This window comes from Hevea brasiliensis, chromosome 10, assembly GCF_030052815.1.
Source record: "Hevea brasiliensis isolate MT/VB/25A 57/8 chromosome 10, ASM3005281v1, whole genome shotgun sequence".
In the NCBI taxonomy this organism is placed as follows: Eukaryota; Viridiplantae; Streptophyta; class Magnoliopsida; order Malpighiales; family Euphorbiaceae; genus Hevea; species Hevea brasiliensis.
The window spans coordinates 96,803,865-96,831,438 of NC_079502.1; the positions used below are offsets into that span (position 1 = coordinate 96,803,865).

At 33.5% G+C, this 27,574-nt stretch overlaps 3 protein-coding genes across 9 annotated transcripts; all 3 read left to right on the forward strand.

Annotated features, from left to right (window-relative positions):
* Window positions 1-1,663: 1,663 nt before the first annotated feature.
* LOC110653768 (uncharacterized) lies at window positions 1,664-5,310 on the forward strand. 5 transcript variants are annotated; one of them, XM_058128360.1, is made up of 8 exons: window positions 1,665-1,997; window positions 2,159-2,271; window positions 2,392-2,441; window positions 3,356-3,535; window positions 3,755-3,907; window positions 4,630-4,725; window positions 4,831-4,851; window positions 4,993-5,310. In XM_058128360.1, exons 1-8 carry the CDS (start codon window positions 1,738-1,740, stop codon window positions 5,167-5,169), a joined length of 1,050 nt encoding a protein of 349 aa, XP_057984343.1. In that variant the 5' UTR covers window positions 1,665-1,737; the 3' UTR covers window positions 5,170-5,310. The 5 variants fall into 5 exon arrangements, with proteins under 5 accessions (XP_021665237.2, XP_057984340.1, XP_057984341.1 ...); XM_058128359.1 differs by having other exon boundaries at window positions 1,666-1,997; window positions 3,356-3,589; XM_021809545.2 differs by having other exon boundaries at window positions 1,664-1,997; window positions 2,159-2,441; window positions 3,356-3,589.
* Window positions 5,311-9,218: 3,908 nt separating this feature from the next.
* LOC110653769 (uncharacterized) lies at window positions 9,219-18,566 on the forward strand. Its single transcript, XM_021809554.2, has 14 exons — window positions 9,219-9,560; window positions 9,722-10,004; window positions 10,921-11,154; window positions 11,320-11,472; window positions 12,202-12,297; window positions 12,402-12,422; window positions 14,022-14,123; window positions 15,513-15,544; window positions 16,078-16,178; window positions 16,292-16,364; window positions 16,565-16,596; window positions 17,469-17,559; window positions 17,741-17,852; window positions 17,940-18,566. Exons 1-14 carry the CDS (start codon window positions 9,301-9,303, stop codon window positions 18,252-18,254), a joined length of 1,905 nt encoding a protein of 634 aa, XP_021665246.2. The 5' UTR covers window positions 9,219-9,300; the 3' UTR covers window positions 18,255-18,566.
* A 1,041-nt stretch (window positions 18,567-19,607) lies between these two features.
* LOC110653770 (uncharacterized) lies at window positions 19,608-26,138 on the forward strand. Of its 3 annotated transcripts, none has more exons than XM_058128361.1 (6): window positions 19,608-19,801; window positions 21,422-21,616; window positions 22,006-22,936; window positions 23,030-23,134; window positions 25,474-25,586; window positions 25,664-26,138. In XM_058128361.1, the coding sequence occupies exons 2-6, from the start codon at window positions 21,521-21,523 to the stop codon at window positions 25,856-25,858; spliced, it is 1,440 nt and encodes a 479-aa protein (XP_057984344.1). In that variant the 5' UTR covers window positions 19,608-19,801; window positions 21,422-21,520; the 3' UTR covers window positions 25,859-26,138. The 3 variants fall into 3 exon arrangements, with proteins under 3 accessions (XP_057984344.1, XP_021665248.2, XP_021665247.2); XM_021809556.2 differs by having other exon boundaries at window positions 19,609-19,801; window positions 23,024-23,134; XM_021809555.2 differs by having other exon boundaries at window positions 19,609-19,801; window positions 21,437-21,616; window positions 23,024-23,134.
* The last annotated feature ends 1,436 nt before the right edge of the window (window positions 26,139-27,574 follow it).

Here is a 27,574-nt window from a genome sequence, read left to right on the forward strand (position 1 = left end):
TCAAAAACTCCCCGTTGAAAGGTCCATTTTATGACCGGACTCTGTCCGGTTGAATTTTTGAAATTGGGCCCAAATGGGCCTTAGAGTTGAGTTAAGGAATAGTTAGGCTTACTACGGGCCTCGGGGGCTTTAGACTGGCCCAGGTTCTAGTGCCGGTCCGGCCCATAAGTTGGGTCGTGACATGGATTGTGTTTAATGCATGGATAATAAGTTTGAAAAAATCAATAAAATTTTATAATCAAGATATATAATCCTACCATATGTGTTATAGAACAAATAGAAACAAATTGACCAATTCAGGATATATAGGTAGGCATTAAATGAAAATAATTATTTCTCAACCAGCAATCAAGGTTTAGTAAAAATTGATTATAATTGAAAAATTGAAAAGAATTGATTTAATTTGATTTTTCAATTAATATGATTTGATTTAATTAATATTTTTTAAAAGCAAAATTTTTTTGATTCGATTATTTTCATAAAAAAATTGAAAAAAATCGAACTGATTAATTTTTTTATCTGTGACTTTTTTTTCTTAATTTTTATAAACTTTTATGCAATGTAATATGTAATTTATAGAATTTATAATAGACTCAAAAAATAAAAATATAAAAACTAGAAAGACCTAATAAAATAAGCCTTAACTAATAAATAAAACTAAATTGAACTGAAAATTTTTAGTTTTATTCGATTCAATTCAATCATCACTTAATTCGATTTAATTATTATTAATTATTAATTTAATTTTTTAATTATTTCAACTCGATTAGTTTAAAATAGAATTGGGCAACTGCATACCCCTAATCAAGGTTGTGGAGATCTAGAAACCATGTAGGGAGGACCTGAAAGTGCATGTGAGGAGAACTATTTTTAGAAGGGAAAAAAAAAGCTTAAAACTCAATTACACATGTATTATAAGTTTAAATTATTTATTTTAATTTTTTTTATTTAATTTAATTTAAAAGTTTTAATTTAGATTCAATTTAACCCAAAAAATAACAGAATTAATAAATTGAATTTTTTAATTTTTGAGTTTAAATCAAAAAATAAAAAATTTAGTTTTAAAATTAAAAATTAAATTTCCTGATTTTTTTATTTAAATCAAAAAATAAAAAAAAATTTAGGTCAAAAGTTTTAATATTTAAATTAAATTAAGTTTATATTGAAATTTTTAAGTTAATTTAGATAAAAAAAATTAAAAAAAATAAATTAAAATTTCTTTAATAAATATAAAGACTAAATTAAAAATTTAAAAAAAAATAAGGTGCTGACAAGGGCACTAAGGAATTACGTGGTTGAATTGGCTAAGATACAAGGTTATATTTTATAAGATAAAAAATTCTAATTAATTGAAATGGTTAGGCTGGAAGGCAAAGTTAAATTAATTGAAGATCAAAAATATGAGTGAGTTGATAATTAGAGATTATTAAATAGATATAATAATGTAAGTCTAAAATATATTCATGCAGCTTTCGTACCAGAGTAATTATAGGTAGAATTATAAAAATTTATGTTAACAACTTAAAAGAACAGTACTCAGATAATTTTAGGAGAAATTTACGAAATAACTCTGATTGCTTTGGAGAAAATGTGTGATAACAATGTTTCTTTAGCCGATAGTGACAACCGAAATTATATTATCCTCTAATTTTTTTTTTAAATTTTTTATACTGTTTACAAGTTCTCTCTGTGTTTGTCTCTTCGTACTTGCTTCTAGTGTTACCATTTTGAGCTTCCATGGCATTGTCTTTGTCTACACATCGCCACAACATCTTTGTTCTTTCCACGAGCAAAACCATAGCCATTGGCCATGGAAGAACCAAATCAAGAAGAGCAGATTCGATGGTTGTTAAGTTGGCTGTGGCCTACGAAGAGGGACAGTTAAAAAGGCCCAAGTGGGGAGGAGAGACCCCTCTCTCTCGTCTTGTTGGAGCTCTCATTTCCTTCAAGCCATTATCTGCACTGCTCAAGCTTGGTGCCAGACAAGTTCTTATCAGGTTTCCTGCTTTATCTCTTTATGTACTCTCTTTTCATATGTATTGCAAAGGGGAGGGTTATAAAATTTTGGTATCTGGGTAGTCTGTTTCTATGGAGTGTATAATTTGGGTTTTCTTCAGATTTTGGGTGGTGACTGGAATTTGGAATGTTCATGGAACAGCACAGCTGAGAAGAACAACATTCCATGGAGAGAAATGAGGAGAGAGATTCTGGAATCAGATGTGTATAAGGAGATAGAGAGCATTCAAAACCCCTCAATTATATACCCTGATTGTGACCATCTGAACTTATGGCATTCCAAATTTAATGCTTTTCTTGCTTGTATATGGTTTCTTGGTTGTAGACTTTTAATACATGATGTACACATTTTTTCTTCGATTGTGAATTTTTCAGATTATCTCAATCCTTTCCATGCATATGATGAGGGAAATCTTTCATGGCTCGTAAGTTTTTTCTCCTTGCTTCAAACTTTGTTGAAGTTTTTGTGAATTTTCTTTAACAATTGCAAATTTGTCGTTAGTTCTGTGTGTTTCATTGGATATATATTTTCTATTCCAAAGCAACATGATTTTTACAGAATTATTCATGCTTTTATTTGGAAAGCTTCTACTACTAAAATAAGTTACCTTTTCATCATGCTATTGATAACTTCCTTTCTTATCATGATCAATCTTGTTCCTTTCATGCTTGGTATTCAATGTTCTGTTTTGAATTTTGAATTTTTTTTGTCCTGAAAAGGGTAAAAACTATATGAGCTACTCGAATACTTTTGTTGTGGCAATGGGATTTAGGATCCTGTGGAAAATCTGTTATCCCACATAAGTTTAGGATAGGTAATGTGCCCCTTATAATGTCTTAGGCTCTCCTTCTCACATTAGCTAGCTTTCGAGTACGTTAAGCTTGGCCTATTTTCTTAGGATGGTATCAGAGCTTGTCTCTCATAAGTATTTCATGCTCTGGCCGTGAGGGATGCGTTACCTCATATCGGTTTGGAAAAGGGTACTATGCCTTGGGCACTCCTCCTCCCACTTGAGATAGCTTTTGGAGGTTTCTTATGAAAATCTATACCTTTCCTTGGGTGAGTATTTGATTCTTTTCTTACTTCTATGAAAGGATGTGAATACCCACCCTTTAGAGGGTTGAATCTCATATATTGATGTATAAAACGACTGTACAAGAATACAAGCATTGGAGTCCTATATAATTCTAACGAGTAGAATACAAAATTAATTATGCAATTAACTGCTTTTATTTACTAAGAATAGCATGCTAGAGATGTTGCCTCTTCTTAGTTTATAAAAGTAATAACAATATCAAGGAAAACATAACCCTATTGTAATCACCTGTCTAATGTCAGGCTGCAGCAGAAGCAGAACCTGCAACCATGTCAATTGCGAGAAGAGCAATGCGTAATGCTTCCTCACCAGAAGAAGCAAATCAAGTAATGCGTGGAAATTGGCTTCAAGCAATTCAACAACATCATCTACAGCATTCTGGAAATTCCATGATAAGTGACATTCTAGATATTGGATGCTCTGTAGGTGTCGACACAAGATTTCTTGCTGACAACTTTCCTTTGGCAAAAGTCACTGTGAGTTCAGTTTTCCTACCTTAATGAGGTCTCTTAACAGTTGGGCAATATGATAGACTTAATCAAAATTAAAATGCTTCCAAATTATGAATCACAAAACTCGTTTAGTTGTTAATATGTGGATGTGCACCTCACATTGTTTGTGTCTCAATGCAACTGCTGCAGGGCCTTGATCTGTCTCCTTACTTTCTTTCTGTAGCTCAATTCAAGGAAAAGAAGAGAGCCCCAAGAAAGAATCCGATCAACTGGGTACATGCTAATGGGGAGGACACAGGCCTGCCCTCCAAATCATATGACCTTGTTTCTATTGCATATGTGGTATGAATGTTTTCTAAAGCAGTGCTTTTATTGAATTTCTGAAAAATGCATCGTGTATTGATGCATCATGACTTATTCTGTATGAGTCACCAATTTTGGCATGGAACAGACAATCCTTTTTTCAGTATTCATCACCCGTATGGCAGATATAACAAGCTTCTTCTATGAAGAAACTAAAGTTGGTTTTGTGCTAGATGAATATTTCCAACATATTGCTTAAATTACATTTAGGAATATACCACTTCTTGCTTGAAACTTTCTCCAAGTGGGCAATATTCTTGAGAAGTAAATTTCACATCAGATTCAATGAGTTTGATTTAGATATAGAATGTTTGGAATTTACTAACAAAGGTTGAAGGGTCCATTGTCAATTTTTGTACCTTGCAAAATCTTGTGAATGCTTTATTGATTGTGATATTGTTGTTAATATTTTCCTGTAACAAGGAATCCGAATTCAAAATCATGTCATTAGATGAGATAAAAATACATTGGTTTCCCTTGCAAACTAGATCATGCTTATAAAAAAAATCATTTCTATTGTATAGTTGAAATGCTAGCTCATTAATGCTTTAATGATGCTTTTTCTGTGAAATGAGATGATGGGACTTCCAAATATCGCTGAACTTTTTGTATTTTGAAAAGCTACTTGTGACTTGTGTTTTGCTACTTGAAGATACGCGTGCTTTTCATTTCATGATATATATATATATATATATATGCAGCTCCATGAATGCCCTGAAAGAGCAATAGTTAATATAGTGAGGGAAGCATTTCGGCTACTTCGACCTGGAGGCACGCTAGCTTTGACAGATCAGGCGGTAAACTCTCATGCCTCTATGTTTTCTGTTTCAGTCATATATATTAGCACGTTCTACCCTTTTGCTCTACAACACCAATAATTTGAAATTTGCTCTCTTATGCAGCCTGAATCGAAGATCCTTCAGGTATGCTTTTATTTCTTTAACATTTATCTGATATAAAACATCTGCTAGAGTGACATTTTATTGATGATCAATAATGGAATGGTAATTAATAGTTAATAGTTATCAAGGGACTTAGCGCCATGCCTTCTGTTATTTTTACAGGAATTGCCTCCAGTTCTGTTCACGTTATTGAAGAGCACTGAGCCATTTTTAGATGAATACTATTTGACTGATCTGGAAGGAAGACTGAAGGACGCAGGATTTGTGAATATACAATCAGTACTTACGAGTCCAAGGGACAAGACTGTAACAGCAACAGTGCCTCCATTAAACATGTAATGGTCAATCCAGAGAAATGCTTCTTTAGCTCCAGGGACTGTTTCTGCAGTGTAAAAATTGGTCATACTGCGGCTATTATCATTTGCCACCTTGTTTTTCACCTATGCTTAATTCTTTTACTGGTTAATGTATTTTGTACCATTTTGTGTAGGGGTGGCAATTTTGGAAACGACCCCCGAACACGACACGAACACGATACGAAAATATAGGGTTTGGATTAAACTTATTCGTATTCATGTCGAATTCGCGTCGAACCATTTATGATACTGTTATAATCGTGTCGTGTCACGGGTTAACCCGCTAACTTGACTTGACATATTTATGAAACGATTTAATATTCATGTCACGTGTTGACCCGTGGCCCACTAACCCATTTAACTCACTATGACCCATGAACCCACTTATGTAGCGTGTTAAATGGGTTCAGTTGTGTTAAATTGTGTTAAATGGGTTATTTCGTGTTAGATGGGTCGTGTCGTGTTGAATAAACCTAATAAAATTTAATATTAATCGTGTCATGTCGTGTAATCTGTAAAATAAAAGTGTCGTGTTCGTGTTTAAATTTTTGACTCGATTTGTTAATCGTGTCGTGTTCGTATCGACCTTAATCATATTCGTGTAGCGTGTTGACACGACACGAATACGACCCATCAACCCGAATTGTCACCTCTAATTTTGTGTAATACTAATAACGGCATTGACCGGGCAAAGGATTAGTTTTAGCCCTTTCATTGCTTAAATTGCTTAATGTTTAATTAGGCCTCCAACTTTAAGCTCAAAAGCAATTTCCATTTTAAACTAGTATTTTCATTAATCAAGCCTTCTAAACGTGTATTTGACATCGATTTGAGGGTTTAAAATACTTTTTTTTTAAAAAAAAAAACATGATCTTAGATGGTACTGCAAAGAATAGTTTAAAAAACTTTATTTTATTATTTTAGTGTTTTAATGATTAAAATTTATTAAATATAATTTTCAATTATTTTTTAATATTTTTAAATTAATATATTTCAAAAAATATTTTTTCTCTCGACAGCAACTCAAATAATTATGTTAGTTAAAGTTAAATTATTTAATATATTTAATATTATTTTGTGAGAGAGAGTTATGGAACATCGACTACGTTATGATACTTCTATTTCTCCCAATCAATTTCGCTTTATGCCTGGTCGTTTAACTATAAAAGCGATCTTTCTTATTAGAAACTTAATGGAGAAATATAGAGATGTGAAGAAAGATCTACACATGGTTTTTATCTATTTGGAGAAGGTTTATGATAATGTTCTAAGAGATGTCTTATGGAGAGTGTTAGAACAAAAGGGATATTTATTAGGTACATACAAGATATGTATGAAGGAGCAATTACTATTGTGCGCACAGTGGGATGGGACACAAGAGATTTTCCTATCTCAGTTGGATTACACTGAGGTTCAGCTGTAAACCCTTACTTTTTTATATTAGTTTTAGATAAATTGACGAAATATATACAAGAGAGTATCCCTTAGTACATGATATTTACAGATAATATAGTTCTGATAGATGAAACGCGAGAAGAAGTCAATAAAAAGCTAGAAAGCTAGAGCTTGGAGAAGTACTTTAGAGTCAAATGGCTTTAAGTTAAGTAGAATTACATGCATTGCAAGTTCAGTGAAGGTCGAACTGGTGATAAGGAAGGAGTTAGTTTGGATGGAGTGGTTATGTCTCAAAGTAATCACTTTAAATATCTCGGCTCAATCTTTCAAATAGATGAAAGATGTGAGGAGGATGTTAGTCATAAGATTAAAGCCGGATGGTTGAAGTGGAGACGTGCCATGAGAGTTTTATGTGATTGTAAGATTTCTAATAAGTTGAAAGGAAAATTTTACCGTACAGTCATACGACCGGCCATGTTATATGGTAGAGAGTGTTGGGCATTGAAAGAGTCGTATGTATCTAAGATAAGAGTTATGGAGATGAGAATGTAAAGGTGGATGAGCAGCCATACTAGACTAGATAAAGTCCGTAATGAAAGTATTAGAGAAAATGTAGGAGTGGTGCCAATTGAGGATAAGTTGAGAGAAGAGAGATTGAAAATGTTTGGTCATGTGAAACGCAGACATATACAGACTTGGAGGAAAGTAGTACAACATGACTTAAAAGTATTACACATTTCTGAGGATTTAATCTAAAATCGTTTAGAAATGAGAAAGAGAATCCATATAGCAGACCTCAAATTTTTAAGATAAATGTTTAATTGAGTTGAGTTGAGTATTTTATTCAAATTTAAACTTAATTAATATTATTACATAAAAAAGTTAATTAATAATTTTAATATGCGAATAATAATTTCAGTTTAATTTAAGTTAAAAAAAAAAAGACATCGTAAGAAGGTAGTGAGTACCACTCCCATGGTCGGATATTCCTTAAATTAGATAATGCTGATTTTCCGTACAAATCAACGAAGAAATGACAGCTCACCAAACTTTCAGTGTTGACTCCATCGTGATCGTACAATGTTAACAACTCTTACAAAATGAACTGACGATCAAGGCCGTCAGATTAACTACAAATGATACAATCACATCTTATGTGGAAAAAGTAATCTAATCCAACGGTTTGCGTGCTGATTATATTGAACGATCCGTTTTCGTGATTGTGTGCTTCCTGATACTGTTCGCGCAGACCAGAGTCTCCAAATCAATTACTTTTCCCTGAAAATGCGATATTGACTTTGTTAATTCCTACCAATCAAATCAATTGAATAACCATCTTTGCAGAGAAATGTAGGCCTGTTCAGTTTTCGATATAAATTAAAAAATCAAATTAAATTGAGACATTTCATTTCAATCGATTTGATTTAAAATTTTTAATATATTTAATTTTTAATATATTTAATTTTTAATTTAATTTAATTTTTTATCAGTTAAAACTAATAAAATTAATAAAACTGAATAATAAAATGGTTCAAATAATTTTTCAGCTCAAGATGCATAAACTCGGCTCAAGATGCATAAACCCAGCTCAAAGAATAAAATTTTTAATATTTTCAATTTAATGTAATGAAACAGAATCAAATCATTATTTTTTAATTTGATTCGATTCGATTATTCTTAAATAATCGGTTCAGTTTGATTTACATTTTTAAGCGATTTGATTTTTCTTATTCGATTCAGTTCGAAATTGAACTAACCAAATGCTCTCCTCTAGAGAAATGGATATTTGTCACATATATGCAAAAGGTGTAGTACTAATTGGACTTATATGTATTTGGCCTTAATGTTATACTTAATAATTTATTGATTGATTTTCTTGTGTTTATTTTTTTGCTATGGGCTAATATCTGCAATTAAGGAGTGTATATTTGGTTTTTTTTTTTTTTTTAAGTAATTGACTAAGAAAGGATTTCGTTCGCAAATGAAATTCTGAGACACATGGAATGAGCTTAAAAAAATTGTAATGATGGATTTTTGTATATTGGACTTGCATTATTGTATTCATTTAGTAAGTAATATTTTTATCTGTCTGTGGGGTTAATTCTAATTGGTAGAAATCTACTTTTGAAACAAATTTGAAAAAGATATGAGTGAGTTGAGTAATCAAATATACACTGAACCAAATATATATATATATCAATAAGCTTTAACTTATAAGTTTAGGAATTGTCTAATTTTATTTGTCTAATAAAAAAATGTCAATATATTAAAAAATGTTGTACATAAAGAAATTTTTTTTAATTGAGTACAATTATTATAAATTTAAATTTATATAAGAATAGATTTAATTATTATTAATTAAATATTTATATTTATATTTATATTTAAAAATATATATATATTATATTTTTAATTAATTATATAATTTTTATATTAAAATTTAATTTAATAATTAAAATTTTTTTATGAAATAAAGGTTACATTTAATGCACATTTTAATTTATAAATCAAATAAATTAAAAAAAAAAAAAGGGAAAGAGAGGCAAAGACGTGGAAACTGGATTATCTTGCATCTCCTTCAGATATGGCTTTAGCCGATAGTGACAACAGAAATTATATTATCCTCTAATTTTTTTTTTTTAATTTTTTATACTGTTTACAAGTTCTCTCTGTGTTTGTCTCTTCGTACTTGCTTCCAGTGTTACCATCTTGAGCTTCCATGGCACTGTCTTTGTCTACACATCGGCACAACATCTTTGATCTTTCCACGAGCAAAACCATAGCCATTGGCCATGGAAGAACCAAATCAAGAAGAGTAGATTCGATGGTTGTTAAGTTGGCTGTGGCCTACGAAGAGGGACAGTTAAAAAGGCCCAAGTGGGCAGGAGAGACCCCTCTCTCTCGTCTTGTTGGAGCTCTCATTTCCTTCAAGCCATTATCTGCACTGCTCAAGCTTGGTGCCAGACAAGTTCTTATCAGGTTCCCTGCTTTATCTCTTTATATACTCTCTTTTCATATGTATTGCAAAGGGGAGGGTTATAAAATTTTAGTATCTGGGTAGTCTGTTTCTATGGAGTGTATAATTTGGGTTTTCTTCAGATTTTGGGTGGTGACTGGAATTTGGAATGTTTATGGAACAGCACAGCTGAGAAGAACAACATTCCATGGAGAGAAATGAGGAGAGAGATTCTGGAATCAGATGTGTATAAGGAGATAGAGAGCATTCAAAACCCCTCAATTATATACCCTGATTGTGACCATCTGAACTTATGGCATTCCAAATTTAATGCTTTTCTTGCTTGTATATGGTTTCTTGGTTGTAGACTTTTAATACTTGATGTACACATTTTTTCTTCGATTGTGAATTTTTCAGATTATCTCAATCCTTTCCATGCATATGATGAGGGAAATCTTTCATGGCTCGTAAGTTTTTTCTCCTTGCTTCAAACTTTGTTAAAGTTTTTGTGAATTTTCTATTACAATTGCAAATTTGTCATTAGTTCTGTGTGTTTCATTGGATATATATTTTCTATTCGAAAGCAACATGATTTTTACAGAATTATTAATGCTTTTATTTGGAAAGTTTCTACTACTAAAATAAGTTACCTTTTCATCATGCCATTGATAACTTCTTTTCTTATTATGATCAATCTTGTTCTTTTCATGCTTGGTGTTCAATGTTCTGTTTTGAATTTTGAATTTTTTTTGTCCTGAAAAGGGTAAAAACTATATGAGCTGCTCGAATGTTTTTGTTGCGGCAATGGGATTTAGGATCCTGTGGAAAATCTGTTATCCCACATAAGCTTAGGATGGGTAATGTGCCCCTTATAATGTCTTAGGCTTTCCTTCTCCCATTAGCTAGCTTTCGAATACCTTAAGCTTGGCCTATTTTCTTAGGATGGTATCAGAGCTGGTCTCTTGTAAGTATTTCATGCTCTGGGCGTGAGGGATGTGTTACCTCATATAGGTTTGGAATAGGGTAATGTGCCTTGGGCACTCCTTCCCCTTGAGATAGCTTTTGGGGGTTTCTTATGAAAATCTATACCTTTCCTTGGGTGAGTACTTGATTCTTTTCTTACCTCTATGAAAGGATGTGAATCCCCACCCCACCCTTTAGGGGGTTGAATCTCATATATTGATGTATAAAAAGATTTTACAAGAATACAAGCATTAGAGTCCTATATAATTCTAATGAGTAGAATACAAAATTAATTTCGCAATTAACTACTTTTATTTACTAAGAATAGCATGCTAGAGATGTTGCCTCTTCTTAGTTTATAAAAGTAATAACAATATCAAGGAAAACATAACCCTATTGTAATCACCTGTCTAATGTCAGGCTGCAGCAGAAGCAGAACCTGCAACCATGTCAATTGCGAGACGAGCAATGCCTAATGCTTCCTCACCAGAAGAAGCAAATCAAGTAATGCGTGGAAATTGGCTTCAAGCAATTCAACAACATCATCTACAGCATTCTGGAAATTCCATGATAAGTGACATTCTAGATATTGGATGCTCTGTAGGTGTCACCACAAGATTTCTTGCTGACAACTTTCCTTTGGCAAAAGTCACTGTGAGTTCAGTTTTCCTACCTTAATGAGGTCTCTTAACAGTTGGGTAATATGATAGACTTAATCAAAATTAAAATGCTCCCAAATTATGAATCACAAAACTCGTTTAGTTGTTAACATGTGGATGTGCACCTCACGTTATTTGTGTCTCAATGCAACTGCTGCAGGGGCTTGATCTGTCTCCTTACTTTCTTTCTGTAGCTCAATTCAAGGAAAAGAAGAGAGCCCCAAGAAAGAATCCGACTAACTGGATACATGCTAATGGGGAGGACACAGGCCTGCCCTCCAAATCATATGACCTCGTTTCTATTGCATATGTGGTATGAATATTTTCTAAAGCAGTGCTTTTATTGAAGTTCTGAAAAATGCCTCTTATGTATTGATGCATCATGACTTATTCTGTATGAGTCACCAATTTTGGCACGGAACAGAATCCTTTTTTCATTGTTCATCACCCGGATGGCAGATATAACAAGCTTCTTTTATGAAGAAACTAAAGTTGGTTTTGTGCTAGATGAATATTTCCAACATATTGCTTAAATTACATTTAGGGATATACCACTTCTTGCTTGAAACTTTCTGCAAGTGGGCAATATTCTTGAGAAGTAACTTATTCAATGAGTTTAATTTAGATATAGAATGTTTGGAATTTACTAACAAAGGTTGAAGGGTCCATTCTCAATTTTTGCACCTTGCAAAATCTTGTGAATGCTTTATTGATTGTGATATTATTGCTAATATTTTCCTGTAACAAGGAATCCGAATTCAAAATCATATCATTAGATGAGATAAAAGTACAGTGGTTTCCCTTGCAAACTAGATCATGCTTATTAAAAAAATCATTTCTCTTATATAGTTGAAATGCTAGCTCATTAATGCTTTAATGATGCTTTGTCTGTGAAATGAGATGATGGGACTTCCAAATATCGCTGAACTTTTTGTATTTTGAAAAGCTACTTGTGACTTGTGTTTTACTACTTGAGGATACGCGTGCTTTCCATTTCATGATATATATATATATATATATATATATATATATATATATGCAGCTCCATGAATGCCCTGAAAGAGCAATAGTTAATATAGTGAGGGAAGCATTTCGGCTACTTCGACCTGGAGGCATGCTAGCTTTGACAGATCAGGCGGTAAACTCTCATGCCTCTATGTTTCTGTTTCAGTCATATATATTAGTACATTCTACCTGTTTGCTCTACAACGCCAATAATGTGAAATTTGCTCTATTATGCAGCCTGAATCGAAGATCCTTCAGGTATGCTTTTATTTCTGTTACATTTATCTGGTATAAAACATCTGCTAGAGTGACATTTAATTGATGATCAATAATGGAATGGTAATTACTAATTACATAATAGTTATTAAGGGACTTAGCGCCATGCCTTCTGATATTTTTACAGGAATTGCCTCCAGTTCTGTTCACATTATTGAAGAGCACTGAGCCATTTTTAGATGAATACTATTTGACTGATCTAGAAGGAAGACTGAGGGAAGCAGGATTTGTGAATATACAATCAGTTCTTACTAGTCCAAGGCACAAGACTGTAACAGCAACAGTGCCTCCATTAAACATGTAATGCTCAATCCAGAGGAATGCTTCTCTAGTTCCAGGGACTGTTTCTGCGGAGTGTACAAATTGATCATACTGCGGCTATTATCATATGCTTCTATCAAACCACCTTGTTTTTCCCCTATGTTTATTTCATTTACTGGTTAATGTATTTTGTGTCATTTTGTGTAATACTGATAACCACATTGACCTGGCAAAGCATCAGTTTTAGCCCTTTCATTGCTTAAATTGCTTAATGTTTCATTAGGCCTCGAACTTTAGGCTCAAAAGCAGTTTCCATTTTAAACTATTATTTTCATTAATCAAGCCTTCTAAATGCCTATTTGACATTGTGATTTAAGGGTTCAAATTACTTTTTTAAAAGAAAACAAGATTTCAGATGCGGCTACAAGGAATAGTTTAAAAAAAAATTTATTATTTTAATATTTTAATAATTAAAATTTATTAAATTTGACTTTAAATTATTTTTTAATATTTTTAAATTAATATGTTTCAATTTTTTTCCTCAGCAGTAATTCAAATAACTATGTTAGCTATGTTAAATAAATTGTAAGAGTCTGTTTAACATTATAGTTAAAGTTGACGTGAAAAAATTTTTTTTTTGTAGATATATTAATAAAAAGATATTAAAAATTAAATTTAATATAGTTTTATTAAAAAATAAAATAAATACTTTTTTTTATCTTGAAACTTAATGTTACATAAAATTTAAATAAAATTAACAGATAAAATATTTGTTATAATTATTCTATTGAATTCTTATGTAAAAAATTTAATTAATTTTAATATGTGAATAATAATTTTAATTTAATTTAAGTCAAAAAAAAAAACAGTAAGAGGGTAGTGAGGTACCTCTCCCATGGTGGGATATTCCTTAAATTAGATAATGCTGATTCTTCCTTACAAATCAAGGAAGTAACGACAGCTCACCAAACTACCCGTGTTGACTCCCATCGTGACCGTACAATGTTAACAACTCTGGCATATGAACTTACAATCAAGGCCGTCAGATTAACTACAAATGATAAAACCACATCTGATGTGGAAAAAGTAATATAATCCAACGGTTTGCGTTAATTAGGCTGATTTTATTGAACGATCTGTTTTCGTGATCGTGTGCTCCCTAATACTGTTCGCGCAGACCAGAGTCTCCAAATCAATTCCTTGTCCCTGAAAATGCCATCTTGATTTTGCTAAATTCCCACCAGTCCTCGTTGAATTGCCAGTTCCTTTCATATCTCTCTGATCCCAATTGGTTTTTCGAACTCTTTTGTGTATCTTTAGGTTATGGAGAAAGAAGAGCAGGCGCCAAATGATCAAGTGGCAGAAGAAGCTGAAGCGATTGAGCTTGTTCTCTTTCAAGTCTCTGAATGCTACGTTTACTTGGTAACACGCTCGCACTCTTATCTTGCTCTCTAGAATCTGCTTTTAATGAATTTATCTTGTCATTTTATGAATGGGTTCTTGGGATTGGTGGAAATTGTTGATTTTCTAGAGTTTTTTGCCTTTTTTTTTTTGTAAAAAAAATATGTATTTGGAGATAGAGTTGGTAGGTGTAGGGGATCGGGATTTAGATTTGAGTTGTTGAAGATAAAAGAACTGTGAAAGCTAAAAATTTAGGAGTTTGAGCATATCACTTCATTGAGAAATTTATTGAGAGAGAAATTCTGGTTATAATCTCAACAATGTGTATTTCTGGAGCTACAAATTCATGTATTGAGGAATTGTTTTTCTACCTACCCTGGGAGAACAGCTTACAACAAAGCCTTAATTTCTAACTAGTTGGGTCAGCTATAAGAATCATTTGTCGCCATACAGCTTCGTTTGAGACAGTTCCATATCAATATTCAAAGATTGTAAATCTTTTTGCAACCTTCCTCTACATCATTTTAGGTATCCCCTTTTTCTTCTTACTCTTTCCACCACTAATTTTGAGAGAGCAGCTTAATTGGCCAAAATTTAGTTAAATTGGATGCTTTTATGATCAAATCATTGCATTGCCGAAATGAGGTCAAGTCTTTTTTTATCTTTCTTTCATTGCGATATCAAAATTAATGATGTCATAGGTGTGCCCTTCCTATATATCTTTTGAGGATAGAATTTAGACATTTTAGAAGCTGGCTTAGGCCTTAAACTCTATGAACCTGGAAACTTGAGGGGGGGAAAAAAATTACTGTGCCATAACAAGAGAACTCTGTCATGCTCAAAAACACAAAATTGTATCTTGGTCCTGTTGTAAGTAGAATCTCATACTATAGTAAGTTCAGTTTTGGTTTTTCTGATACTTGTTATGTGCACTTGCTATTTTACATAAATCTTAAATTGCTTCCATGCTATCAATTTCTTTATAAAGATCTGTGCTTATCTTTCCTCTCTTGTTGTAATCATACGAAAGAGTTCATTTTTGGTGATTGATTGGACAATATAAAGCTGGTGATATGTTGCATTTGCTTGTGTAATTCAGATCTAACCTGTTTTTATAAATTTCTATGCATGGATACACAACTAGAACATCTGATATGTTTATGTTATCTTTCTGCTACTAACACAAACATGTCCTGTACAGTAGACCAATAATAATTTGATGTTTTCTATTTAAGTTAAAATGTTGGATTAGCCAAATGACTATAGTTTACCGTCTTACTAGCTTTGTCCCATAATTTCTCATTAATTCTTATGTGATGTAAAATGCATGAGACAAATGCAATTTTCTTGATGAAGAAAAGATACAGGAAATTACAGTTGACAAGCTATTTTTATTTGATACCTTTGCAGATACCTCCAAGGAAAAGTGCTGCTTCTTACAGGTTTTTGCTCAATTTCTCAAAAAGGATGCCTGATATAGTGATTGATGGGATATATTCTAAATGATGTCTCTGATTTAGTGTTCATTTTATTCTGTGATTGTGCAACATATGGAGAAAAATTTTGTCATTCTTTATTCTATTCTTTTCATTGATGGGAGATCCTTTTGTTTTCAGAAAATTTTGTCAATCAACCACTTACCTCAACTAAGAGGTTTATGACATTTGTAAATTTTTATCGAGGCTTATAAATTACGTGGTTTGTGACATAAAAGAGTGTTAATAGAAACTCAGAGCATAGAATTTTCCCGCGCTCTTACCCCTCCCCTTCTTTTTTCTTTGAGAACAAGGTAAATAAAGGAAAAATGACAATTCCCAAACTGCAGGAAGGTTTAAATTGACCTTCCCTATAGATATTCCCTTTTCCTTTTTTTGGCTGCTATCAAATGCGGCATTTTTGGTACTCTTGAATCTGTTGGTCATATCCATGAGTAAAACTAGTTATCACTCTTTATATCTCTTAAAATTTATTTCAGGGCTGATGAATGGAATGTCAACAAATGGGCATGGGAGGGGACACTGAAAGTCATTAGCAAAGGCGAAGAGTGCATTATCATACTTGAAGACAAAACCACAGGTTAGATTAACTTTGAATTTCTATAAGGTAGAAAACGCACTGGAAAATGTAATGAAGTATCTTTGTTTCATGCACTTTGTTGTTTCCAAAGTGGTTTGATTGATCTCATGCAGGTGAATTGTATGCCAGGGCATTTTTAAGAAATGGGGAACCACATCCAGTGGAACCTGTAATTGACAGCAGCAGGTCAAGTCTATTTCTCATCCTAGATGAGTTTCATTTTTTTGTTATTGCCTATTGGTTGTGTTAATACCTGAACTAGGCATAAAGTCGGCTCATTCGGTTTTACTGACGGCTAAAGTCTGAGATTGTTTGTTAGCTTCTAATAGTCATGCCTGTAACGTGATCTCTGGAGAGCATCTAAGTGAACATCCTTTCTTTTGCAGATATTTTGTGCTGCGAATAGAAGAAAATATTGGTGAGCTACAATGCCTCTTGATTTGGGTTTTATTTCAAACTGAAAATTATGTTTTTATGGGATAATTTTGGTATCTGTTATCTGTAACTTTCTTAGAATTTGTTGATATCAAAGAAGCAGATCATAGTTTGCATTCTCTACCCCACTGTGCGCCCATTGATGGAAACATTTGACCCCACTATTTGTAGTCTGGACCTTTCTTATTGGTGTCAGAGCCATTATTTGTCATTATTGTCATTATCAGTTCCACCACCCAATTCATATATATTTCTTTGCCTTTATTGTTTTTATAGGCCAAAACTAATCTTTATCTTGCTCGACTAGATTACAAAATGTCATATTTTAATTTCTAAGAAAGCAAGTATAAATAAATTTAGATTATTTGTTGTTCTCTGATATTATTAACTTGATGACTTAAAAATTCTTCGGACTTAGAATTCCAAATATACTAACAGATAATGTATATATGCTATTTGTGAACTTTGGATTCAAATTCATTGTTCTTGCTCGCCTTGTTGAAATTTGATTAACACTCCAAAATTCTCTCTAATCATGAGAATCTACAGACAAAAGAATCATGTACTGTTGTGGTTAAAGATTTGGAAACTAGCTGGCTCTATTTGTAATGGTGCTAACAACTTTTCCTTTGAATCTCTAAATCTACTAAGCCAAATCATGTGCTATCTGCTTTATGTTGCTTTAGAAATGATCAATCCTAATCTTTTGTGGAACTTTTTTTTCCCCTCTTTTTTCTCTTGGCATCGCCCATGTATTGTCTTCTTGTGATTCTCTGTTTGCCTTCTGTTCTTTTCTCTTTGCAATGACCAAATGTATTTTCAAATTAGGCATTGAGTAGTTTGGAAATCATGCAGGTGGCCGCCTTCGGCATGCATTTATTGGCATAGGATTTCGAGAAAGAACAGAAGCCTATGACTTTCAGGCGGCCCTGCACGATCATGTGAAGTATGTTCCAACATACACTAAGTGTCCAATATTTACTTGTTCATCAAGTGGTTTTACATTCTGCAATTTTTTTAGCACTTTGTATAGCTGATATTTCTTTGTGCATTGGCTCATAGTTATAAATTTTCCATAAATTATAACTATAATTATATTATTTATTTTTTAAGTACATTTATTACAGATATCTGAACAAAAAGAAAACTGCAGAAGAAATGGAACAACATTTTCAGAAAACTTCCTCAGTTGATTACAGTTTAAAGGAAGGGGAGACCCTTGTCCTCCAAATTAAAAATGTAAGCTAATTTGCATCTCCTTTTCAATTTTACTGACACATATATCCTAACAATGGAATTAACTTTGCTCTCTTCTGGTGCCAACAGAAAGGTGGCTGTGGTGCGAAGTCAAAGATTTTTGAGCAGGGTCTAAATAATCTGTCGATAGAGGAGAAGGGTAACCGAAAAGAGCCCATCCTCAGTATCAGACCACCCCCACCACCCCCAGGACCACTTTCACCTGCTGCGTCTGTACAAAATTCTCCATCAAACCTGCCACCAAAAATGTCACTTGATGGAACTTCTAAAGACGAGTTTCCTAACCCCAGAATGGAAGACCCAAAAGAGCAAATTTCTTCCATGAATGAGAGCACACAGGATATCCAAGATGATGATTTTGGAGACTTTCAAGCAGCTGATTGACACAATGATTGACATGATTATGTAAAATATCTGTTACAAATTACAGACATTGGAGTTGGCTTGGATTATGAAATATGCTACTAAGAGTGGTTTGCATTTTTTTCAACCTCCAAAAAGCCTGCCTATTATATTTGAGGATTAGTATTCAAAGTTTCCATATGAAGATAACTGCTTTAGTGATAATGCAGATTCTTTTGCTAAAGCTAATTCAATGTCTCTTTCTTCATTATGTGTTCAAGCCATAATTATCTGATCAAGATGTTGTATGGTTTGTATTCAGTACTCAATAAATTGTTAGTTTTGGCCCCTTAATTGATTCTATATATTCCACTAAATAAGGTGAGAAAAAACTGCAAAAAAAAAAAGTTTTAAAGGATTAATAAAGTAGAAAAATAAAACTGGATATGATGCAAAATAATTTTTTGGTTTTTATTATTTCTATATCAAAGACAAATTGGTAAAATGTTTAATTTAATTTCTGCATTTAATTTAGTTTATTTTTATTATTTTTTTATCTAATTTAGTTCAAAAATTTTAATTTAAACTCAATTTAGTTTAAATTAAAATTTATGTATTAAATTTCTTGATTTAAAAAAAATAAAAAATTAATTTCTTGATTTTAAGATTAAATTTTTTGATTTAAGCTAAAAATAAAAATTTTAATTTTTTTTTTAATTTTTAAGCTAAATTAAATATTAAACTTTGGATGTAATTGAACTTTTAAGTCAAAGACAAATTATTCAGATGCATAGGACACATAACAAAAATGTAAATCTATCCTTTTTCTTTTTGGGATTACTGAAAGCAACTTGTTATGTTGAAGTCTATAAACTAAATAATGTTTCACCTACTCAGGAAAGAAGCTTTGAAGAACAAAGCATGGCATCCCACAAATTTGAACATTGAATGATTTTGAAATTCTCTTGCTTGCAAGCAAAACTATTTGCTTACTTGAAGATTTCTAATATTCTTCCCTAGCTAACTTCAAAACAATGTAATCTAACCCATTGAACCCCACTGACAACCCTATATAACTAAATTTGAAGTTACAACATCTTACGAGACATGTCCTCAGGTACAGGATTACTGGAGCTAACATCTTAGGATCATATAGACATTTAGAAATTCAGGATGTCAATGTTTGAATGGGCCTAATGGGTGATTCTGAAGGCCCAAAAAAAGGACCCAACCACCAACTAACTCTTATTGCATATTATTATGCACACATTACACGACAGGAACAAGGGGGACCCACCCATCCACTAAAACTTTAGAAGCGGCTGTGGGTCCCTCTATGGTGCTTTCACCCTTTTTTTTATTTTTTTTTATTTTTTTTATTTTATGTGTCAAGCTGCAACCCTCTTCACCCATCGCGTCTTTCTCTTTCTCTCTCTCTCTTCGTTTGGCTCTGTGCATAAATTGCCTGGTATTTTTGGGTCCTCTTAAAAAGCTCAACTGAGTTGAAGATATATTTATAGATAATAATGATAATCTGACTCATCAAAAGGCTTTGGGCTTCTGGGTGTACATCGGCTGTTACACTAAACGTAAGTTCTCCTTCTCTAGCTTTAAATAATAATCTGTCTCCTTCTGCCTGTTTCTTTTTGTTGAAAGGGCTGTGCTTTTTGATCGTGTGCTCTTTTTTCTTGTTCTCCAGATATGATTATTTATGTGATTATATACACATATAGTTTTAAATCACCATACTTTGTTTGTTAGCCTTCTTTTTGATCAAGTTCTTTTGTTTTTATTTTTAAAATTTCTTCCTTTTATCTGTCTTTTGTTGTCATGTTTAAGGCTGCTTCGTGGTTATTACAGTGCTTATTTTGACGATCATACCCAAAAACCCTTATTATTTAATATTGCTTTTTGGGCCGTGGGCTGTGAAACCTGAACTCAAGAATTATGACGGTTAGCTAATTGAAGCCGTATATATATATATATATATATATATATATATTAGGGTGCGGGGCGGGGGGAGGCGGGTGTGATTTGGTTGAAATTATAGAATTGAGGCTGAACTATTAAGTTATTTGGGTTGTGTTTAATGAATTGCTCTACAACGTTTTAATTGGCTCCCAAATTTTTAGATCGTTTGTTATAGTTGAGTCTTAACGGGTGCTGATGCTGAAAATAATAAACAAGTTGTCTCATGTATTCAGAAATGGTGTGATTTATTCGGTGCTGAAATGTGTATTTAGCAATACAATGGCAATCTCTGCCAGGATGGAAAAACCCCTATAAGATTGTGTTTTGTAGAATGCCCAGCTCATTTGTTTTGGTTTTCCTTACCTAGAATTCTGGTTCTTCTTCGCATCCAGGGGACATTGTCTGTTAAGAGTATCTCCACCCAATCTTTGTCACTGTTTGAGTTATTGGAGCAAATAGTCATTATCAACTTTTTCTCAGTTGGAAAAATTTTCTTCTTATCCTTAGCTCTGTGTACAAATATGTATAAAGGTATTTGCATAAGCTATCTTTAAAGAAATGCAACATATTTGACACACAGATGCTTGGACTTAAATTTAGTTTGTTCTTCTATTTTATCCAAGTTTGGCATTTTCATCCTAAAATTTTTTATGTAGCATTGTGAAAGAAATAGGGATCTTTTGTTTTCAAATAGAAAAAAATACATAGAAAACATAGCAGCTATAGATTGAAGTGTTGCTCGCTGTTGCAATTTTTTCTATTAGCATTCTAGGCAAAATTGGGAATTTCTCATGATTTTCAGTTTTCACTACAGTACAAGCTGTTAATTATTTTTGTATTCCAGTAGATGCTACTCATGATCAAGGATGACCTTTGTTTCTATTACAAGCGTTGATGTTGTGTACAGGTATAGGCTTGTGTCATGTTTGATGAAAGTCATTATTCTGGTTGGACTTCATGTGTTTTGCCGGGCACCAAGAGTGTTTTTTTTTGTAATTGGTTTATGCTCTAGGTGAATTAGAAATTTATAAAAATGAGTGCTACAGCTGACTATGTGAAAGAGGGAAAAAAAAAAAAAATCCTTATGTTAGTTATTTCATAATCCAAGCAAAATTTTTATGGTGCCTGTTCTGGATAGGATCTGTCTGTCATAAGCATTACTTTGTGTTGATCCTTAGCTTGAAGCGAAGGGAATACGAAGAATTCTTACATTTCTTGTTTCCTTTTGCTGAATTCAGATTGATTTCCTGCAGATACGTAGAAGCTTTAAGGATTCTAACCGCATTATTAAAACCCTAGTGGAAGGAGTCCAACATCTGATTTTCTGAGGTTGACTTATGATCATTATGGATCTGAAGGGTATATCATGGGTTGGTAACGTCTACCAGAAGTTTGAAGCTATGTGCTTGGAGGTTGAAGAAATTATGTACCAGGTATGTTTTTTTTGATAATATGACATTAAGTTGTTTGAAGACTTTTGAAACTTGAAAGGGCTAAGCGTCTATCCCTTAAATCCCCAGTGGGCAGCTAGATGCCATGGCCAGAATGATCAGTGCTTACTTTCTTCTGAAACTACGTTGGTTGCTGCTGAGAGTGTTGTGCTCTCCTTGTGAAGTTGGCTGTCATTGTTTATTGCTTTTTCCAGGAATGATCGTCTGCATTTAGACCCTTATCTTCGTTTATGTGAACCCATTTCTTTTTTTGGCTATTGTCACCATCTAGTTGAATTGGTTAGTTCTATTGGTTCTATTACATCGAGTCCCTGAAGCTAGTTGTCTCATTTGATACCTTATACTGTTTTCATCTTTTTTTTTTTGGACAGGACACAGTTAAATATGTTGAAAATCAGGTGCAGACAGTTGGTTCTACAGTGAAAAAATTCTATTCAGATGTAATGCAAGATTTGCTTCCTCCATCTACTGTGGACGCTGCCAAAGATGGAGTCTCTGACTTGCCTCTGGAGCTTTATGCTGATGTTGGGATATATATGAAGCCAAAAGTGGCTATGAAGGAAGACCATGTAAAGATTGATAATATAGAGAAGTTGACTGAGGATCCAAAAATGATCATTGATAACAATGCAGCCCATTCTCCTACTTTCCACAGGCTTAGTCATGTAGATAATCTGTTCCCACTATCTCAATGGGATTCTCCTGGAGTTGCCCCAGGACAATATGGTAAAGGAAGTCTGTCTAATAAATCATATATGGGTACCAAAAAAAGATGTAAGAGGGAGAATATGTCCCTTTATGAGAAATCAGGTGCCATCTCTCCTTTGGATAAAGATTTGATTAGAGCTTCTTCATTCTGCGAACCTTCAAATGAAAATCTAGGAGATTGTGCTGAAGAAGCCGCAAAACGATATGTTGAAGGATGTTTGTCTAATAAATCATATCTTGGGGCCAATAAAAGCTCAAAAAGGGAGTATGTGCCCCCAAGTGAGAAATCAGGAGGCATCACTCCTTTGGATAAAGATTTGACTGGAGGATCTTCTGTCCATAAATTTTCAAATGAAAATCACAAGGCATCTTCTGATCAGAAAGATAAAATTACAAATCTAGGGTCTGTTGAAGTGACAGGGCATGATTCCATAGAAGAAAGTAAAAATAAGATTGAAAATGCAAGTGAACAAATGCCTGATATTAAAACAGATGGATCATCATTTGATATGGTTAATTTAATTGAATCTGGCATGAGTAAAGAAATGGATATGAGACCTTACTCTCAATGCCGCGCATTACAAGAAGCAACTGGTGACTACTTCCTGTTTTCTAATAGTTTTGGCCTATTGTTTTTAATCACATGTGTTGGGCATTCTAAGTTGACTTCTCATTTGGCAGCTGCAGATGTTTGTATGAATGATGAGTTGGTTTCTCTAGAGGAATCCTGTGAAAATGGGAGAGTACAGAGAAGTGAAATTGCGTGTGAGGAGGATTTTGTGTCTAATTCAGGTATGCTTTGTCCTTTCATTTGTGTATTTTAGAACGATTCCTTTTTTCAATTAGAAAAGAGTACACATTCATATGTATTTGATCTTTTTCCTTTTGTGGAACCTTCCAACTTATCAATTTTGCTCATTACAGAATGAAGAAGTAGTCTTTTATCAACTTATTATGGACAAATTTATGAATTAATTTTTTGCAGCAGAAAAGTTGTTTCTAGATGTTCTATTATTGCTATATTGCTTACATTTTTGCTTTTGCATCATACTACCAGCTTATTTTTGTGATTATTATTTTCCACAAAACACGCTTAATGTCTTCTTATATGGGTCATGACTTATGAGCCTTCCCATCCAATACTTGGAGCTTTTGGAACAGAGCTCTAATGCTTAGTAAGAGGCTAAGAGCTTGTTTTGGCGTTCAGCTGGAGTCCATGTGTGGGTCTATCTGCTTTTTAGTTTGATAGACTAGTGGACTTTTAGCATGGTTAAGTTAAAGCCTGTTGTATTAGGGCTTATGTGAGAAGGGGTTTTAGAAGTAAGAGGAGCCTCACATCCCTTCAGGAAAGGTTCTTATATGGGCTTATTTGGCTTATGGATCACTTCACCCTATAGCTTAAGTTTTTGGGTTGGAATTTCATCCGATGCCTGATTGTGCTTCGTAGTTTGACATGTATTATCATGCAAAAAATGTTGTAGCATTGCTATTAGCTCCATTTTATTTATTTTTTGGTTGCTTGTTCTCTAAAATGTGGTTCTTCAGTTTGATTCTTATTAACTTTAATGTAACTGGAGTTTGGCACCAAGTAAGGATATATCTTCTACTCTTCAAGTAAATCTAGGAAAATTTTACTGCAAAACAGCAAATGTTTAGCTTCTTGCTAAATTCTAAAGCATCCTATCGGATAAAATTTTAAAACAGGTTGTTAGAATTGTTAAACATCTAAGTTAGTCAAGAAGCTAACCTTCTGGGTGTACGTGTTTGTAGGTTTGGTTGGGGTTAAGTAGACTAAGGAAGTAGAACTTTATGGGAAGTATAAAAACTCTCTTGTTTTTGCATTATCAAACCAACTTCTTGGATGTAGGTCATTCTAATTCCCTTGTGCTAGGGAAGTAACTTAGAAGAGACTTGGTAAATTGCATTTCCTTAGTTAAGTGCAAGATAATTTACCAATTTTTCTTTTAATTTGTTACATTTTAAATTACATTATGAGTATTATTGTCTTTTGTTACTTAGGAGCAAATTTACGTATTGGAAAGTTAATTTGTATGGTTCAAAATACTCACTTCTTGGGAAGTATACTTCTCAGGATGTACACTTTTGGGGAACTTACTTCTTGGGAAGTATGATATAAATGTGTTTGGTATACAAATTAACTTACTATGAAGTAGTTTGTTTCTAAATTGTAAAAGATAATAATGCCCATAAAATAATTTAAAGTGTAACAAATTAAAGGACTAATTGATAAATTTATTACATTTAACTAGGAAAGTGCAACTTACCAAGTCTCACCTAGGTAAATTACTTCCCTTGCGCAAAAGAAGTAGAATGCTCTTATTTATCGCGAAGTTGGGTTAATAATACAAACCAAACAAGTCTCTTTTCTGCACTTCCCAAGAAGTTTTACTTTTTTAGTCTACTTACTCCCAACCAAACAAGTTATATCATACTTCTAGGAAGTAAGTTTCCTGAAAGTGTACTTCCCTGGGAGTAGAAGTGTCATTTTGAACCAAATGAGGATTAACATTTGCCAAATGAGGATTAACATTTGCCTCGTGGTGGGTAATCCAAATTTCCTATAGATGCTCAATTTGAAGAGTACAGCGCAGACTATATCGGTGCTCAATCCAACCCAAACCAATATGGCCAATCTTGCCTGGGCCATCTCTGCTCCTACTTCTGGCTATGGCTGAAAGCTTTTTTAATTTTTAATTTTTTATTATTTTGTCGTCTTTGAAATGCTGATGGTCCTTTCATGATATGTGATATGTCCTAGTTAAGCCACAAATTTCTATTTAATAGTAGTAGTTATGTACAATGATTTATTCAATTTTACTTTCTTAATCATTAAATGCCAAAAGAAACTGAAAAAAAGAAAGACGAAAGGAAAATTTTAAGCTATTATTATTCATTTTGGTGATCTTTGAAATTGATATTCGCTAAACTCATGCAATTCTAAGAGGTCAGGATTATGGACACATTTCTTGGGTTTACCTAATAATAACTGCTTCTCATATTCGATGTGATTGTCAAACTATCTTTTAGGGCTTATTCCTACCGCTTGTATATTTTGCTTGTTGGATATCTTATGGTGATTTTTTCTTTATTATGTTATTGTTGTTACCCAGAAATGCAAATCATTCAACAAGTTGACAAGGCAAAGCTTGAGGAGTCCTGTATTATGGTGAATAGAGATGAACTTCATTTTACTCAAAATGGAGGAAAAAGCAAGTCTTACAAGGTAATCTCCCCTCCTTGCTCCATGTACTCGTTTAAATATCAAATGTAGTAATTGTCTTTTTGGACATTCTTTTTCAGAAGAAGATTCAGGATGTTTTTTCGTCAAGAAAGAAGTTAACAAGGAAGAATGAGCAACTAGCAATATGGCCTGGTGGTGATTCATATCCCAATCAAGAAGAGAGCATCAAGAATTCAATGTCTGGTCTTGACATAAATGATGCCAGAAGATCCCCAACTCCAGATTTCTGTGAATCTGAATGGGAAATTATTTAGGTACAAGTAAATAAAATTTATTTGTAGATAACTGCAACGACTTTTGCAGCCTTCCCTTGCTGGTGAGGTGATCCAGGTGCTGTGCCAGATGTTAATAATAGCAGCTAGGGTCTCCACAACCCCATTTGCTTTGGCAGTGAAATTAGGAAAATGGAAAACGTAAAAAAGGATATATAACCATCCGTATTGATGAAAGTTATGAATTAATGATTCACCTTTTGTTTTGAATGTATGCGGACTTAAATTCTATACACTTCTGAAATATGGTGCATTTCTCTCATATCATCTGTTCAGAGTCGCGTGCTTTGAGGATCCTCTTCCCCCTTCCCCATGCCCAAAAATAAATAAATAAATAAGTAAATATAAGTAGTCTCAGCCAATATCTGAATACAACTCTTGCAGGAGTCTGGGTCTAAGCAGTTGAATTAGAACTGTTGTTGAGGAAGTTGCCTCCTCAATTATTGAGACAGAACCAAATGTGAAGTAGTAATGTCTTTTAGGTTGTCTGATACCATGGCTTCGTGCAAAAGGTTGCTCTATGCATCAGGCAGTCAGCGTGAGGCTCTGGTAGTAGTTTATGCTCAGCCATCATTCCTATCAACGGCTTTTCTTGATTTTGGGCAAGCGCATCTTTGATGCTCTGATTGCTGTGATGTTCAGGCTCCTAACTGGGGTCTTCATCCCTCGATTGTGTTTTCCACAATTTCTTGCACTAGCGTTGGGACTTGTTCTGTTGTAACACCAGTTCTCGCTTTGTGTTCCAGTGATATGCTCTGGAAGAAGATGGTTGTTTTCCTTGTGTCAATATTGCGATCAATCCATTGAAACAAATCTTACCAGCAAAATAGGTCAAGACAAGATTTCATTCCAAATTATGCAGTTCAAAATTATTATCCTAGCAACAATTTTCACTTTATATTCAAGCTCTGCTGGGAATCCACCATTGACCCGTGTTAAATACCGTGAAATCTGCTCCTCTCTACTTCTTGGGGTGGGTGAGACCTTGTCAAGCCATACAAACATGCTTCAATTTGCTTGCTTCCTTTTGAGTTGCACTAGAAATGGGCTTTGCAGAACTCCATATAGCAATTGTCCTGTGACATCAACAAACCTACCTTTCTGTTAATGTTTTTTTCCGCCGTTAAAGACTTGTAATTGGCAAGCACAAAAAAGGTCCAATGGTGGCTGTTCCTCCAGTACACACAAATTGACCCCAGTAGTCATAGGCAAGCATGATCATCAGAGTCTGAGGCCAATAAGCACTTGTGGGAGGAGATCAAAGAAATTTCCAGTTCCTCCAGATTCCTACTTTCTTCTTCTCTCCGAGCTGCTTCAGAAATGTCAGTATGAGATGGGGAAGTCTTTGGGAATGGCTCCAGTATGACAACAATAATCCTCTTAATTATAGACTCAAAACTAATTGGACTTCCAGACCAGTCGTGTTATCACAATTATAATAGATCATCTTATGTTCATATCTATACCGTTATATTTAAATGGAATGGCTCCATGAATAGTATCGTCTCTAGGACTTCGAATGGTAAATCAACAATTAACAAAACAATCAAAATCCTGATTACCTGTTACCGAACAATTACCAAGACCACACACAAATAGAAATGGCAACTAGATGAGACAGGCGCAGGGAGCCATTTCCCATTCTCATTCCCGCCACCTAAGCCTAATGGGAAAATTTCCCATCCCGTGAAAATTTAT